The following is a 14,939-nucleotide window of genomic DNA, read 5'->3' as shown; positions in this document are numbered from 1 at the left end:
GAGGCAAAGGAAAGAGGCACATGAGCCTCAGGCTGTTTACATACTATACATTTAAAGCACACACCCCCCCAAGAATCCTGGGAACTGTAGTTTGTTAAGGGTGCTGGGAACTGGAGCTCTCTGAGGGGTAAACTACAGTTCCCAGGATTCTTTGGGGGGAAATGTTTTAAATGTATGGTAAGCAGTATACACAGCCTGAATCCCACTCCCAGTCTCACTTCAAGACAATTCCCAAAGGACAAGCAAGGGCTGAACATGCCCTTATAGGGGTGGACAAAGTGACATGCCTTCTTCAGAATTTGTCTAATTTGCAGTGCAAACAGCATAGACCACATCCAGCTATCTAGGTCTCAAATGTGAAAGCACTTGACTCTTATGGATTTCAAAGGACTGACCTACATTTATGATGCTCTGATGTTTCCAAAGCTTTTAATATCTAGTCCGTCAACAGCTGTGACTTGATGTTGTGCTGCAGAGGAACTGGCACCAATTCAAATAACTACAGATGTAAATATTGCTCTCAACACAGCTAACCAGGAACTCTCCTACATGAACTCTACTGAAATGAATGGCAATGGGACATTGTTCTATTACACAATGCCCTCAAGTTCCATTGACGTCTGCCTAGGAATTCCAGGTAGGTTGTGCTTTCTGCCAATCATGCTTCCATATTCACTGTCATATCTCCTGCTTCTGGATCAGTGTCAAGTGACATTGTCAGGAAAAATGTGATGCAGAAAAGGGCAGCCAAAATGATCAGGGATTAGTAGCAGCCTCCCCACTCCCTCCCCTAATGAGGAAAATTACAACATTTGGGGATATTTTGTTTAGACAAAATGCAAGTGAGTGGGGAAATGATAGAGATATATAAAAGCATACATTATGTGGAAAAACTGGACATGGAAAGAGTTTTTCCCCTCCTCCATGGCACTGGAACAGAAGGCACCCAATGAAGTTGAATGCTGGGAAATCCAGGATAGACAAAAGGAAGTACTTCTTCACACAGTGCATAGTTATAAACTACAAAATTCACTTTTATAAGATATAGTGATGGCCACCAGCTTAGATAGTTTTAAGCGGGGATTAGATAAATTCATGGAGCATAAAACTATCAGGTCATGATGGATTTATACTCTCTCTAGCATCAGAGAGATCACTAGGAGACCTGTCAGCTGTCATGCACTTTGGTTGAGCCTGGAGGCCTCCTGGCCAACATACAACGTAATTTACATGAACAGTTGGCTAGTCCAGGTGTTTCCTCTTGTGTGTGCGTGATATGTGCATTGGAAATTCAAGAGAAGTGTTGGCAGAATGGAAGAGCTGAGGGACAGTCGGCCCAATATGTCAAGACCTCTGATCACTAGGTCCCCTGCATCTCCTTTGAACAATCAAGGCATCCCCACACCAGCACAGCTCACAAAATCCAATGCATCGGTACATATTGACGTGGTTGGGCACATGTATACCAGCAGCCTAGCCACACTTACTAAATATCCTGATTCAAGAATTGGGAGGCTTTTTGATGGCACAGAGCCAATTGTTTTGGACAGCCTGAAGGAGCACTACTTCATTGACAGAGATGGCCAAATGTTCAGATATATCCTGAATTTTCTGCGAACATCAAAACTCCTCATACCAGATGATTTCAAGCCTTCCCTGGCAGCCTGGTTGCTGTTGGAAACAGGATACAGGCCAAGATGGACTCTTCTGTCTAACCTAGCAGGACTCAAGAATGCAGTCAAAACCTCATCACTTCCACACAACCTGTTTTTTGAGCATTCACCATTATTTGTTTGCACAAAGTTTGTGGAGAGGTTATATAATTCCCGCTGTTTATTGAGCATGCATTGTGATTTGTTTGTATCATGTCTTTTCTTCCAGGCATTTTAGGATGTATTTTTAAATTGTTTTTTTTAAGTGTTTTTAATTTTGTATATTTGTTTTTAATGTTTTTAATTGTTGTAAACTGCCCAGAGAGCTTCGGCTATGGGGTGGTATACAAATGTAATAAATAATAATAATAATCAGAGACATCATGCCTCTGAATACCAGTTGCTGGGAACAACATGGGAGAGGGAAATTACCCTCTAGGCATCTTGTTGATCACTGTGGGAAACAAGGTGCTGGATTAGAGAGGCCTGTGGGCTGATCCTGCAGGGCTCTTACACTCTTATGACTACATGAAGCTCGTGGGACTTAGGAATAGGAATGGGGAGAAATTCAATTTGGTTCACATTTAAAGCTGAATCTATCAAATTGGCCCTTTCTGAAACAATATGAGAAGTGAAAAGTAGCCATCCTTCAAAATTCTCACTTATCCAAATTTTGCAATGCAGCTCTTCAACCAAACAATGTTTATTAAAATGCATATATTTTGTAAAATTACGTATAAAAATGAATATATTAGTGAACTCAACATACAAAATGCAGTATATTATGAGACATTGCTTGCAAAAATGTGTGTATTAGTCAAAACTGCACACAAAAATGTGTTTATATGGATAGATTTGCACTAAAATACTAACAAATTTAAATGAGGATTTTATTTTAAAAATGCAATTTCTGCAGTAATGCAGAGAACTGAATTTAAGATTGAAAAATTAGAAACTGAGAGAACGGAAAGTGACAGATCCTTCCATCTCTATTTGACAGCAACCCTAATCATAAATAATAATAATAATAATAAATTTAATTTCTTTGTCGCCTATCTGGCCAATGGCCACTCTAGGCGACTTACAAAATTATTAAAATACAATTAATAAAATACAGTAATACAATAAAAACAATAGATCTACAACAACAATATTAAAACTGGGTAGGAGGCATTACAATTATATCGATTAACCCTCCCCGGATACCCCGAAGGCCTGCTGAAAAAGCCAGGTCTTTAAGGCTTTCCGAAATACATTTAGGGAAGAGGCAAAAAAATTCTATAAATACATTCAAAGCAGGAGACCAACTCGTGGACATTCAAAGAAGCTGAATGTTGGAAGATTCAGGACAGACAAAAGGAAGTACTTCTTTACTCAGCGCATAGTTAAACGATGGAATTTGCTCCCACAAGATGCAGTAATGGCCACCAGCTTGGACGGCTTTAAAAGAAGATTAGACAAATTCATGGAGGACAGGGCTATCAATGGCTACTAGCCATGATGGCTGTGCTCTGCCACCCTAGTCAGAGGCAGCATGCTTCTGAAAACCAGTTGCCGGAAGCCTCAGGAGGGGAGAGTGTTCTTGCACTCGGGTCCTGCTTGCGGGCTTCCCCCAGGCACCTGGTTGGCCACTGTGAGAACAGGATGCTGGACTAGATGGGCCACTGGCCTGATCCAGCAGGCTCTTCTTATGTTCTTAAGTGCAAACAAAAATGTAATCAAATGTTAGTCTAGAGGCCCTGGCTCTTTAGGTTAGATATTTAGAGTATTAGTGGCATCCTATTTTCTCTTTATCTGGATTTTCTATCACTTCTACAAGGCCAAAAGAAGACCATCACCCCTTAACAGTGAGTAAGGGAGAGAGAGCAGAACAAACATGTGCTAATTTCCAGTTGGAGACAGCACAACCTTGTATGCTGAAAGGTACAACAAAGCCTTGACCTAAATACAGTATACAGCTTTCACATTCCAACTCAGTGGTGATGGAAAGAGTCTCTCCCTTCTGCAGCCTTCCAGGTTATTTTGCTTCTACCACAGTGTCTTTTTCCTCTGCAAAACATTAGAGTCTTGTAATGGGCTAGCCCAGATATTAGCCTTGCCAATATCAGTTTCTTACCTGATAAGTGGATTACCACCCAAGATTGGAAGGGTGGTGTGTAAAAGTGGGTCAGCCTAAAAAAGGGAACGTTAATCAGCATCTAAAATCTCCAGAAGGAAAAAAAAGATGCCTGGCAAAATCCAAAATGGAGAAAAAACCAACCCCTGAAAACAACTGTGAAAAATAAAAATGTTTGCATTGGAAAGATCTCTATGCAAATACCTGATCTAATATGCTTTGCTACCAGACTGTCAATAAGGGACAGGGCATCTGTGCCTAGCTGCACAGAAGAATTCTCCTCTTCCTGTACTGCAGTAACAGAACTTACATTGTGGAATTCTTGTTGCTATGCAATTATTATATTAAATATGCAATTATTAAAGGCACAGTAGTCATGTTTCATATGCATCCAATGAAGTGGACTGTAATCCACGAAAGCTTATGCCATATAAATTTAACTGTTTTTAAAGTGCCGCAAGACTTTGTTTTTTGCTGCAACAGAACATAGCTATCTATCTGAAAAACATTAAAAAGTCAGCCCTGCCCATGCAATGAGGTATGGTGTATTATCTCAAATACCACCATACAGTTAGGTTCTGTCAGGAAAAACCAAGATGCATAGTTTAGTAGATGAAGCTTTCCCTCATCACATCATTGTCATGCCAGGAAAAGCTTCATTTTATCTGTTAAACTTCATCAGATCTAGCAGTCATGAAAGACATGGGAGCAATGTCTAAAAAGGTGGCAATCACTGCTGAAAGGTACAACAAAGCCTTGACCTAAATATACAGCTTTCACATTCCAACTCAGTGGTGGTGGAAAGAGTTTCTCCCTTCTGGGCTCCTGCTACCAGGAAGGGCAGGATATAAATCAAATAATAAAATAAAATAAATAAATAAATAAAATCATAAAGTTCTCTTGCACACAGAATGCCAAGCTGACAATTCATTGACTAATTAAACAAGTAAAAGCATTAAACAGCACCAAAACCTTTGGTGAAACCATTTCAACACAAATTGCCTGAATCAAGAATGGTACAGAGGTAATTTACAATACCAAAGTCAGTACTAATCTCTACAACTCCTAGGAGCCATCTCCAAATAAAATCTGAATAGGAACCCACAACTTCTACCCCTTACTTTTGGAACCAATCACATGTGAAAAGAAGAAGAAAGAAGGGCAAAATGTAGCTGTGTTGGTCCATTAAAAGACGCTCCAAAACCCACAGCTGGGCAATACACTTATTGGAACCAACCAGAATACCACAAATTTGCGGCAAGCTTTTGAGTTCTTAGAACTCGTCATCAGGCAAGATGCTACATAAAGACGGGGGTTGGGCGGTGGGAGGAAAAATAAAGAACAAACAAAAATCAAGCTGGATGTTGTAGCCATGAGGTCAGTTTGTAGACACATTTCCAAGCTGCAAACTGCAGGCTAAATAAGTCCCTCCCAGGTGTTATAAATATCAAATTACATACCTAGGATTCTGGGATAAAGAAGCAATAGCTGCTCCCCACTTCTGAGAAAAACTCTGGCTTGTAACCCAGATCCGTCCCATGCTCAACTGGTAATTTACTTTTAATGAGTAATTTACTTGGGCTTTTAATGGCTCAAATTTCTATGGAAACAGCATATTAGTGCTTCCAAATGTCTCTGTCTGCCTCTATCCAAGATACGCAAGATAAGCTCATTCACCAAATCTTTGGGACAGTGTGTTCCTGCTTCCACAACTCTTGCATTATCCAATCCGGTCCTACAGCCCTGAGCTCCTACTGGGAGAAAGGGTGGGATATAAATTTTAAATAAATAAATAAACAAACCATTTTTATTTATTTTATTTATTTATTATTTGATTTATATCCCGCCCTTCCTCCCAGCAGGAGCCCAGTTGTGTTCCATACATAGTAACGGGTCTGATTATGCTCACATTTCTATAGCTCTCTTCAGAAATGACACCCATATGTTTGATCAACCTGGGGGGGGGGCAATGACTAGCCACACACCCTGGTATCTGCACATACAGCATGAACATCTGTAGCAGTGAAGCCTTCACACTTGCAGGAGCATACACAAAAACCTCCACACAGGGCTCCTGATCATGTGGGATTTTAACATGTACAGCTGTTTAGCTCTGTTTGAGAAGTTTAGCCTTAATTAATTAATTAAAATTTATTAAAACGTATGCAGAAGAAATATAGAAGTCTGATGTTCTGATCAACTTTAATAGTTACTTTGTCAGTGTGATACAGATGTGTCAGGGTTTCTCTTTAAGACATATAACCTTTTTCGGTACCCTTCCTTCCAAGCAACCAAGTAATGTAACTCCTACCACTTCTGAATATACAATCTGAGCAAGCCTTTTTGTATGTCCTGTGTATCGGGAACAGACCTCGCAATATCTATTTTAACTATCACCTTGCCTGCCTTGTTTCTTGGCTCCCAAAAAGTGTTAAGTGACACACCACTTTGATGGGCTACCTGGCACAACCAAACAAAGCCACCTGGGTTTAAATGCCATAAAAAGTCCTTTGTTCTCACTTTTGATCATCCAAAAATGCTGCCTGCTGAATCTACACTGGGTGGCCCCATCTGTGTCAGTATTTGACCTATCTCCAACAGTCTACCACAGGTTAACTAGTTCTTAGCTTGGAAGAATTTGGTAACACGTGCCTCTGAGCATATGGTGAGTGGTGGCAACAACTGCAATCAGCCCAAATAATAGAAACATGCTGTGCTGATCTTGTTTTAGCAGGGACAAAGCAACAATATTAAGATACAGTTGATATAGTTCAGATAGTCACTTTAAATATGTTTGATTTACTTTGCAATTTTAGTGAAATTTCCTAAAGTAAATCATTTTATTTTGCTTCTGTTTCTGTAAACATGTAAAGCTCAGCAACACTTTGCAAAATATACACTAAAAATCCAAAAACAATTGTGGAATAATAGCACTGACTATTCTGCAGAATAGTCTCCAGCAGACATCAGGAGAGTCTCAGTTTGCACAAGATAAAGCAGTGGGAGGTGAAATATATTCTAGCAAATTTCTAGGTGTGCTCTCTGTTTTTAATTGACCATGCCCACCTTTCCTTAAATGAGGTGGTTTAAAGAGAAGTCTGAAAAAATGCATCTTGGACAGGCCACATTTGTTTTTTCCAACAGCTAGAGTCATTGCTTAAGTAGCAACATATCGTAATCAGTCTGGCTTTACATCAAACTGCAGTTTCAGATTCAACTGTTAATGCACCCAAAATAGAAACAGAACATAACCTCCAATTTGAAACACAAAAGGCTGTCTTCACCATCATATGACATTGACCAATAAAAAGGCTTTTAAATTAATAAAAATAAATTTGACACAGGTTTCTAGGATGAATAATGAGGGAAATAAATTTTTCTAGATTAGATTTTCTGTAGAAAAAATAGTAACACAGGAAAGAAGCAAAGTAAGAAGAACACCAACAAACATACAAAAATGTAATTCTCCATCTTTGGCGATGACAGGAGTTGCCTCCACTCACCATATGCTCAGAGGCACATGTTACCAAATTCTTCCAGGCTACACAGGAAGTGGATTGGACTGCGAAAGACCAACCCAAATTGTGTTTGCATTTTGACAAATGTGAAGGGCAGACCAATATCTTAGAGAGGAGGTCAGGTGTCCTGCTCCCCTGGTGCATTCACTATAGCTGCCCAATTTCCCTGCTTTCTAAAGTTTGATAGAAATATCTCGTGGCTATAGGTACTGTTTGGAAGATGTTCCTAAACAGAAGGTGAGAGCACCGAGGAATCTGGGTAAGCCATAAGCGTGCAATCAGGTGTGATGCTGAGCTTGGATTATTCACTCAACCATTCAGAATTAAATCAAATTTACAAGCTGGAGCTCTAACATGCCAGCCTTATGTAGTGTCTGTGGCTTCAGGCTTCAGGCAAAGGTTCTTTCACATGCAATTATGTGAGGAAGAAACTAAGAAGAAAGAAGCCTGATGTAAATACCTCCTTTGTCAGGTAATAGGTATTATACTGCTATTCCCAACCAGGTGTCCTCCAAATGTTTTTGGGCTGCAACTTCCATAATCCCTGGTGGAAGTTACAGTCCAAAACATCTGGAGGGCATCACATTGGGGAAGGCTGGTATAGTAGACTGTGTATCCTGAGTTCTGTTGCCATGCATCCTTTCCCTTAAAAGGCTTGGACAGCCATTAGAAATATGCTCTTGCCATGGTTATTTGAGGGATGGCCATCATCTCCATGTCTGGCCTTTGATCTTCCTAGAAGTATCTGACTAGACACTGTTTGAGACAACACTGAGCAAGACAGAGCTGTGGTCTGAACCAACAATGCCATTTTTAATTTTCTTATGTTGGATGCATGGTGAATGAGGCCTGAGCAGCAAAATGGGTACATGGTGAAACAAATGTGTACAGTCAGTTCAACATGTTAAGCCACACATAAGTCCATTCAACACATATTCTCTTGGTGACAACCAAGATCATGAGCAGACTGCAAAGTTTCCCCTCCCCATCTGCACCTACCAGAACAACCCCTTCACAATACAATGAAGTGCCTTTAATTTTCCTAGCTAATCCCTCGACAATCAAAGCTTTGTATCTGGCTAGTACCCTCTGCTTCACATCAGGTGCCCTGTGGTAAAACTCAAAAAGGTTACATGCCAATAATCCATGTTCAATGTTTCACTACCTACATAATACAAACTAAGGTAACGCTGACTGTGCGACAGTGTGCGATTCCTACTAAGATGTTTCACAAAAGTATTTTCTTCAACATTGGACTTACTTGGGTTTGGCAACCACAAGGATATCTGTAAAGAGGAAAAGGTGCCGTTCCTGGGTCTGCAGGCTGGTCTTCAGCTGTACATGCCCATCCAGAAGGAATGTCCTGTTGGGACAGAGGAAGGATTGTACCAGCGGACATGTCTCTGGACTGATTGGCGAGAAGCAGCCTTCCCTGTAGCAAAAGCAAAAGGAAGATATTGTTAGCCAAGTCAAAGAATCCATACACATAACAGGCAAGCCCATGAAACCCTGTCCACACAGCTGCAAAGATGAAGGAAAACACTATTTTGAATTTGAAACCCATTTGAGAATCTAACAAGTTTCATGTGTATATATTCAAAATGGAGGTGAATTTCAAATAGGATTGTAGGGATCAGAACAGGACGTCCTCCAAACTCTAACAAGAAATTAAATCTTTGAAAATGGTCACCCCTAGAATCTATTTTAAAAAAACACAAACTCTTCTTTGAACGTCACTGGTTCAAGCACCCCACAGTGTTAATTTTACCACTGAAGTCTGCCATCCAAATTTTAAGTTTTATCCAAGACTTGATTTAGCAATTGGTATCACAAGTGCATGAAACCAGATTTTATATTTGGCACAACCCAGTTTTGTGCCCAGCTTTCCTTTACCCACTTTTCTATGCTCCCTTTGGCATCTGTTCCCCAAAAACCTCAATCCTTCCTCTTTCACTCCCATTTACTGGGAACAGCAGCAATGGAAACAGCTGGCCACCCAAAGAATGTTGCAGAACCATTGCCTAGGCAGAGCGGCTCATGCTGCGGTTTGGATGCTTCTTGGCTTCACCATCCCTGTGTTTGTTATGGCCCTTGCTGAGTGCAGCTGGATTATTCAGAGGTGTCTAATGATAATGCTGACTTGGGAAACCCTGACAGCTGGTGCTGGGAGGACATGGAACTTCCAACAAGAAGGAGCATGCAAATAGCTGCTGTCTGACTGTGAGAATCCATACTTATCCTCTTATTTGTTTGTTGCATCAAGAACACAGTATTTTTGTATTTCTACATTCTGATAAAGACTTTTACTTTTATAGTGGTGAATCTGACTGGTGAATTCATACACAGACAGAGATAAATTCCTGGATGTGGGCGTTAATCCCCACAGGTTTGCAAACAGGTTCAAGGTCCAGTCTGAGGTCTGGCATTTTTAATAATTCTGCAAAATGGACAAAACCTTCCCTCAATATGCCATGACCCCATTCCTCTTGGTGTAGATCTTCAAGTGGAGAACAAGGAATCAAACAAGCCTGTTAAGAAGAACTATAGATATGAAAGAAAGAATGTCTAGAGACTTTAACAAGCAAGCCAAACCACCTGATGCAGCAATTTAAACACACCCAAATGGTGACAAAGGCAAAACTGAAGTATTTATCTAAAGATTTTAAGCCATTACATCGAAATTATTACTGGTTTAACAGTATCAGGCAATATTACATGATTCAGTTTGTGGAAAAATTAAATCTATTTGGGTATCCTAGCTCACCACCTTGAGGGCCTTTGGCCGAAAGGCAGGGTATAAATAAATAATAATAATAATAATAATTGAGAAATTCATCTCAACCAATCATCAAATTAGTCAACTCTGAATGACCTTTTCCCAAAATTTAAATAACTCTGTAACTATTTGGTAATATTTTTAAAATAGCAGCTGCCAGCCTTGGAAGTGAACCAAGGACCACCCTACCACTTGAAGTGTTGCCATAGCACCTGGAAACTATCCAAAATTCAGACACATAATCTAACTCCAGGGCAGCATGGCATATGGCCAATAGAAAGTCACTCACAGAAACCCAGAGGGCAGTGATTGAGGTCCAAAGTAGACTTGCACTTAATGCATACCAGGGAACTATGTCTCTTGTTTTCCTTAACTAGGAGGGTGGGAGACCCAGTTCTCACTGTGAAGTCAGTTCTTAGCAGTGAATGGGAAGGCGGGGATTCTTTCTTCACTCTCCCCACTACGAGCATTATGGAGATCAACCCTCCCACACAGCTTGGAGATTTTTTGGGGGAAAGTCCCCATTGGCAGCAATGGGGACTTTCCCCTAAGGCTCCTAGCCATAGGTGGGGGAGAGAAATCTCCATTCAGCGGGAATAATGAGATAAGCCTCCTGTTCTCAAGTGCTGCCTTCACTGTGAGAATTGGGCTTTCATAGCCCTTTAATTACTTAAGGGAAAACAAGATACATAATTGCCTGCTACATATTAAGTGCAATCTAATTTGGCCCCAAATTACTTTTATTGATCGTTTTTATCTACTTTTGTTTCTGGATCTAGCCAATTTGTTCCAAGAAGCTAATAAATATGTCAGGTAGCGATGTATGTGTCATTTTGAACTTGGAAAATATACTATGGCTGCACCATATATCTATAACCATATCCAAAATGGCCACATCTTAAACAGAATGATAGTGCAACTTCCAACTAGAGCAGCTTTTCCCAACGTTTGGGTCCCCAGATGTTGTTGGACACGTAATTCCTGACCACTGAACATGCTGGCTGGGGCTGATGGGAGTTTTGGTCCAGCAACATCTGGGAACCCAAGGGTTGGGAAAAGCTGAACTAGAGCTTTGTGTGCCTTCTTGAAATAAAACTGGTGTGAGAATTCTGAAAGGGCACAGGCAGTGGTGCAGTTAGGTAATCTTATACTCTAGATACAATACTTTTATCCCCCCGCCCCCTTAGTACTTCACTTACCTCAAAATGTGGTTAAGCCCACCCTGCTGCATTTGGTGACTCTTTGGCTCATCCAGCTGAGTAGGGCCCTGGACTTTTGCCGTGAAGTCCAACCCTGATGGTACCATTGGTCAAGTACAGGTTTTCTGTACAATGCAGCTTCATGGCAAACTAGTCACTCTTCCTAAACCTTTTCCTTTGTGTCTGCCTCATTATGTGACATCCTGGCCTCTGATCTGACCAGCAGGCTCCTAAAGTTATCCTGAAAGAGATTTACCAGCCCTTATGGAATATGGGTAACTGGTAACTCTGTGATCAGCATTAAGGACCAGCTAAATGTTGAAGAAAACATCCTGGTGTGACTAGAATGAAAACAAACATTGTAGGTCTCACATCATTATGACATCATCTGCACTAGAAAATTAAAACAAGAGCCCACAAGCATGCAGTTTCTTCTTGCAGAGCTTTCATCAGTGCTTCTAAATAAAGCCAATATTTTTATTATGTGAGTTCCAAAATTTTATTTTTGTTCAGAGTGGACCATAACTACATTTTAATTTCTACTGCTAGATGGAACAGGACCAAGAAATCATGACACCCCTTGGTAATCTACTAGCACAGCTCATTTCAAACAGAAGCACCAGCATCCACATCCACCGAGGCAAAGCTGATAGTACTTTTGGAACTGGGCTGTACAATCTACAAAGCACAGAGATCGAGTGTAGTGAAGAAATAGCAAAGGGGTTGCTAAATAAGAGAAACGGGAACAACAATACTGGACCAATCTAGATTGGTTAACAATGCATTTTTAAAAGAATGAATTATGATTAAGAGCTGGCTTGAAGAGTTTGGTAGTACTACCACTTCTGCATAGCCAACAGACATGTGAGTTGTGTGTCAAAGTCAAGGTTTCAAATCTCCTTCAGCCACAAGCTCAGGAGATGGCCTTAGGCAAGCAAGTATTCCATGAGTCTCCTCTTTTCCCCAACAATGTGGCAATAATAACATTGGGTTTTTTTAAATATCTTCAGGAACAATGGAATGATCTATGTGAAGCCCTATGAATATTTGAAATCCACCAAAATAGTATTACCATTATTGAACATTTATGAAACCCTTTCTAAATTTGCTGGCGACTTCGTACTCTTTATGGGGACTGTCCTCTCATCAAAACTGTAAACTACGAAAGAGGATAAAAACACAGAGATTTACCTAGGAGGACACAAAGGGCAGTATCCAAACAAGTAGTTCTGTAGCACAAGGATTTCTGGCTATGCAATGGAACTTCCCCTCCCTCTCCTCTCCCCCCACGTCCACTCACCCTCCCTTCCCAAATTTGCTTCAAAGGGCTGGGGGAACATCCAAAAGAGATTTACAGGGTGCACTGTGGGTGGGGGGCACAGGCAGAAGAGAGGGAGAAGTTCCATTGAGTACCAGAAGTCCTTGCACCAACAGAACTACTTTTTTGGATATCATCCAAAGTTACTCAAAGCTGAGACTTGAGCAGGCCTCCCAGATTTGTCAAATGTAGGCACTGATCCCCCCTCTAGAATTTTAAAACATGTGTAAAACCAATCAATCAAATATAAAGCATGCTTTTCAACTCTGAAGATGTCCTCAGAGGATACATATTAACCATGCAGAACAACAACAATGAAGCTCAACACTATCTAGATCCATTGCAATCTGGTTTCAGGCCCGGTTTTGGAACTGAGACGGCTTTGGTCGCCTTGGTGGATGACCTTCGTAGGGAACTGGACAGGGGGAGTGTGTCCCTGTTAGTTCTACTGGATCTCTCAGCGGCTTTCGATACCATCGACCGTGGTATCCTCCTGGGTCGCCTATCTGGGATGGGACTTGGAGGCACTGTGTTACGGTGGCTTCAGTCCTTCCTAGAGGGGCGAACCCAGAAGGTGGTTATGGGGGATGCTTGCTCGACCCCTTGGCTATTGACCTACGGGGTCCCTCAAGGTTCAATTCTATCCCCCATGTTATTTAACATCTACATGAAACCACTGGGAGAGGTTATCCGGAGTTTTGGGGTTCAGTGCCACCAATATGCGGATGACACCCAACTCTACTTCTCCTTTCCACCTCATGATACCAAGGAAGCTGTCCAGGTTCTGAACCGATGACTGGTATCGGTGATGGACTGGATGGGGATGAACAAGCTGAAATTAAATCCGGACAAGACAGAAGTGCTCCTTGTCAGTCGTAAGGTGGATCAGGGAATAGGGATTCAACTTGTGCTGGATGGGGTTACACTCCCCCTGAAATCGCAGGTTCGCAGTTTGGGGGTACTCCTGGACTCAGCTCTGAGCCTGGAGGCCCAGGTCTCTGCTGTGGCTGGGAGTGCCTTTGCTCAATTAAGATTAGTTCGCCAACTGCGCCCATTCCTTGACCTATCAGACTTGACTATGGTGACACATGCCTTAGTTACATCCCGATTAGACTACTGTAACGCGCTCTACGTAGGGCTGCCACTGAAGACTGCTCGGAAACTTAAATTGGTACAAAGAGCTGCAGCCAGAATGTTAACTGGAGCCGGGCTCAGGGAACATACAACCCCTTTGCTGTACCAGCTCCACTGGCTGCCAATATGTTTCCGGGCACAATTCAAAGTGGGGTTTTGACCTATAAAGCCTTATACGGCTTAGGTCCAGGTTATCTGTTAGACTGTATCTCCCTCTATGAACCTGCCCGGACTCTAAGATCCTCTGGTGAGGCCTTACTCACTATTCCATCCTTTTCACAAGTTCTTCTTGCAAAGACACGGAATATGGCTTTTTCGTTGGCCGCCCCCAGATTGTGGAATTCGCTCCCTAGTGAAGTGCGATTAGCCTCCTCGCTTTTGTCCTTCCGTGCTAAGGTGAAGACGATCCTTTTTAGACGAGCTTTTAATTGAATTGGTTAATTAATTGTACTTGATTTTATTCATTCTAATTGTTTTTAATTTTGTATATTTACTCTTTTAATCTTTTTTATGATTATTCTTGTAAGCCGCCCTGAGTTCTCTGGAAAAAGGGCGGGGTATAAATATTTTAAATAAATAAATAAATAAATAAAATAAACACACAAGCAATCAAAAAAGCGCAGAAAACACTGAACACTGGCTCTCCAAGAGCAACATCAACCTTTACAGTTGCTGAATCAGGGATAAAAACACATCTGAACACCACATAATGGGGAGAAGAAGAGGAGAGTACAATGTTAAGAATGATCATTCTGAATCAAATCCAGACAAAAATCCTATGCATGAAGGATCTGAAAGGAAAGAAAAGGTTTTATTTCCCTTCGGTAACCCCCCTCCCTCCACCCTGCCAAAGGTCCAGGAATTTTGCCTCAGTAATATTACTATTTTTATGCCCACTGCTTAGAATGAGATGATTAAACAATAACCGAATGCATAGGCAATAACCAAACCTTCAATTACTGAGAGGGTTAAATATGCATGTGTCAGAACAAAATTACCAGTTTAATGACTTGCCTTTGAAGAAGTTAATGTGAGCACTGTCAGTTCTTAGGTCAACATGATTTGGCTAGTCATAGAATGGGATAAAGCCTTCTTTACAAATAATGAGTCTTCCTATGGCTTGCAATTATTAGTACAGAGCAAGTTAATTAATATGCTACAGAACTGATCCCATTTAGGCCATATAGCAATTTGCTAATCTTGAAAATAAGCTCACAAAAGTTACC

The 14,939-nt window shown here is 41.1% G+C and overlaps 1 protein-coding gene across 2 annotated transcripts in view; it reads right to left on the bottom strand.

The window, feature by feature from the left end:
• Positions 1-14,939, bottom strand: part of ARHGAP20 (Rho GTPase activating protein 20) — a 146,423-nt gene that overhangs the window by 44,314 nt on the left and 87,170 nt on the right. For both annotated transcript variants that reach the window (XM_061628622.1, XM_061628623.1), the window contains one exon: positions 8,548-8,718. In XM_061628622.1, the coding sequence (XP_061484606.1) occupies positions 8,548-8,718 (171 nt within the window). The remainder of the gene's footprint in view (positions 1-8,547; positions 8,719-14,939) is intronic.

Source organism: Rhineura floridana, chromosome 5 (assembly GCF_030035675.1).
Source record: "Rhineura floridana isolate rRhiFlo1 chromosome 5, rRhiFlo1.hap2, whole genome shotgun sequence".
NCBI classification, from domain to species: domain Eukaryota; kingdom Metazoa; phylum Chordata; class Lepidosauria; order Squamata; family Rhineuridae; genus Rhineura; species Rhineura floridana.
This window is presented reverse-complemented; position numbering and strand designations above follow the sequence as displayed.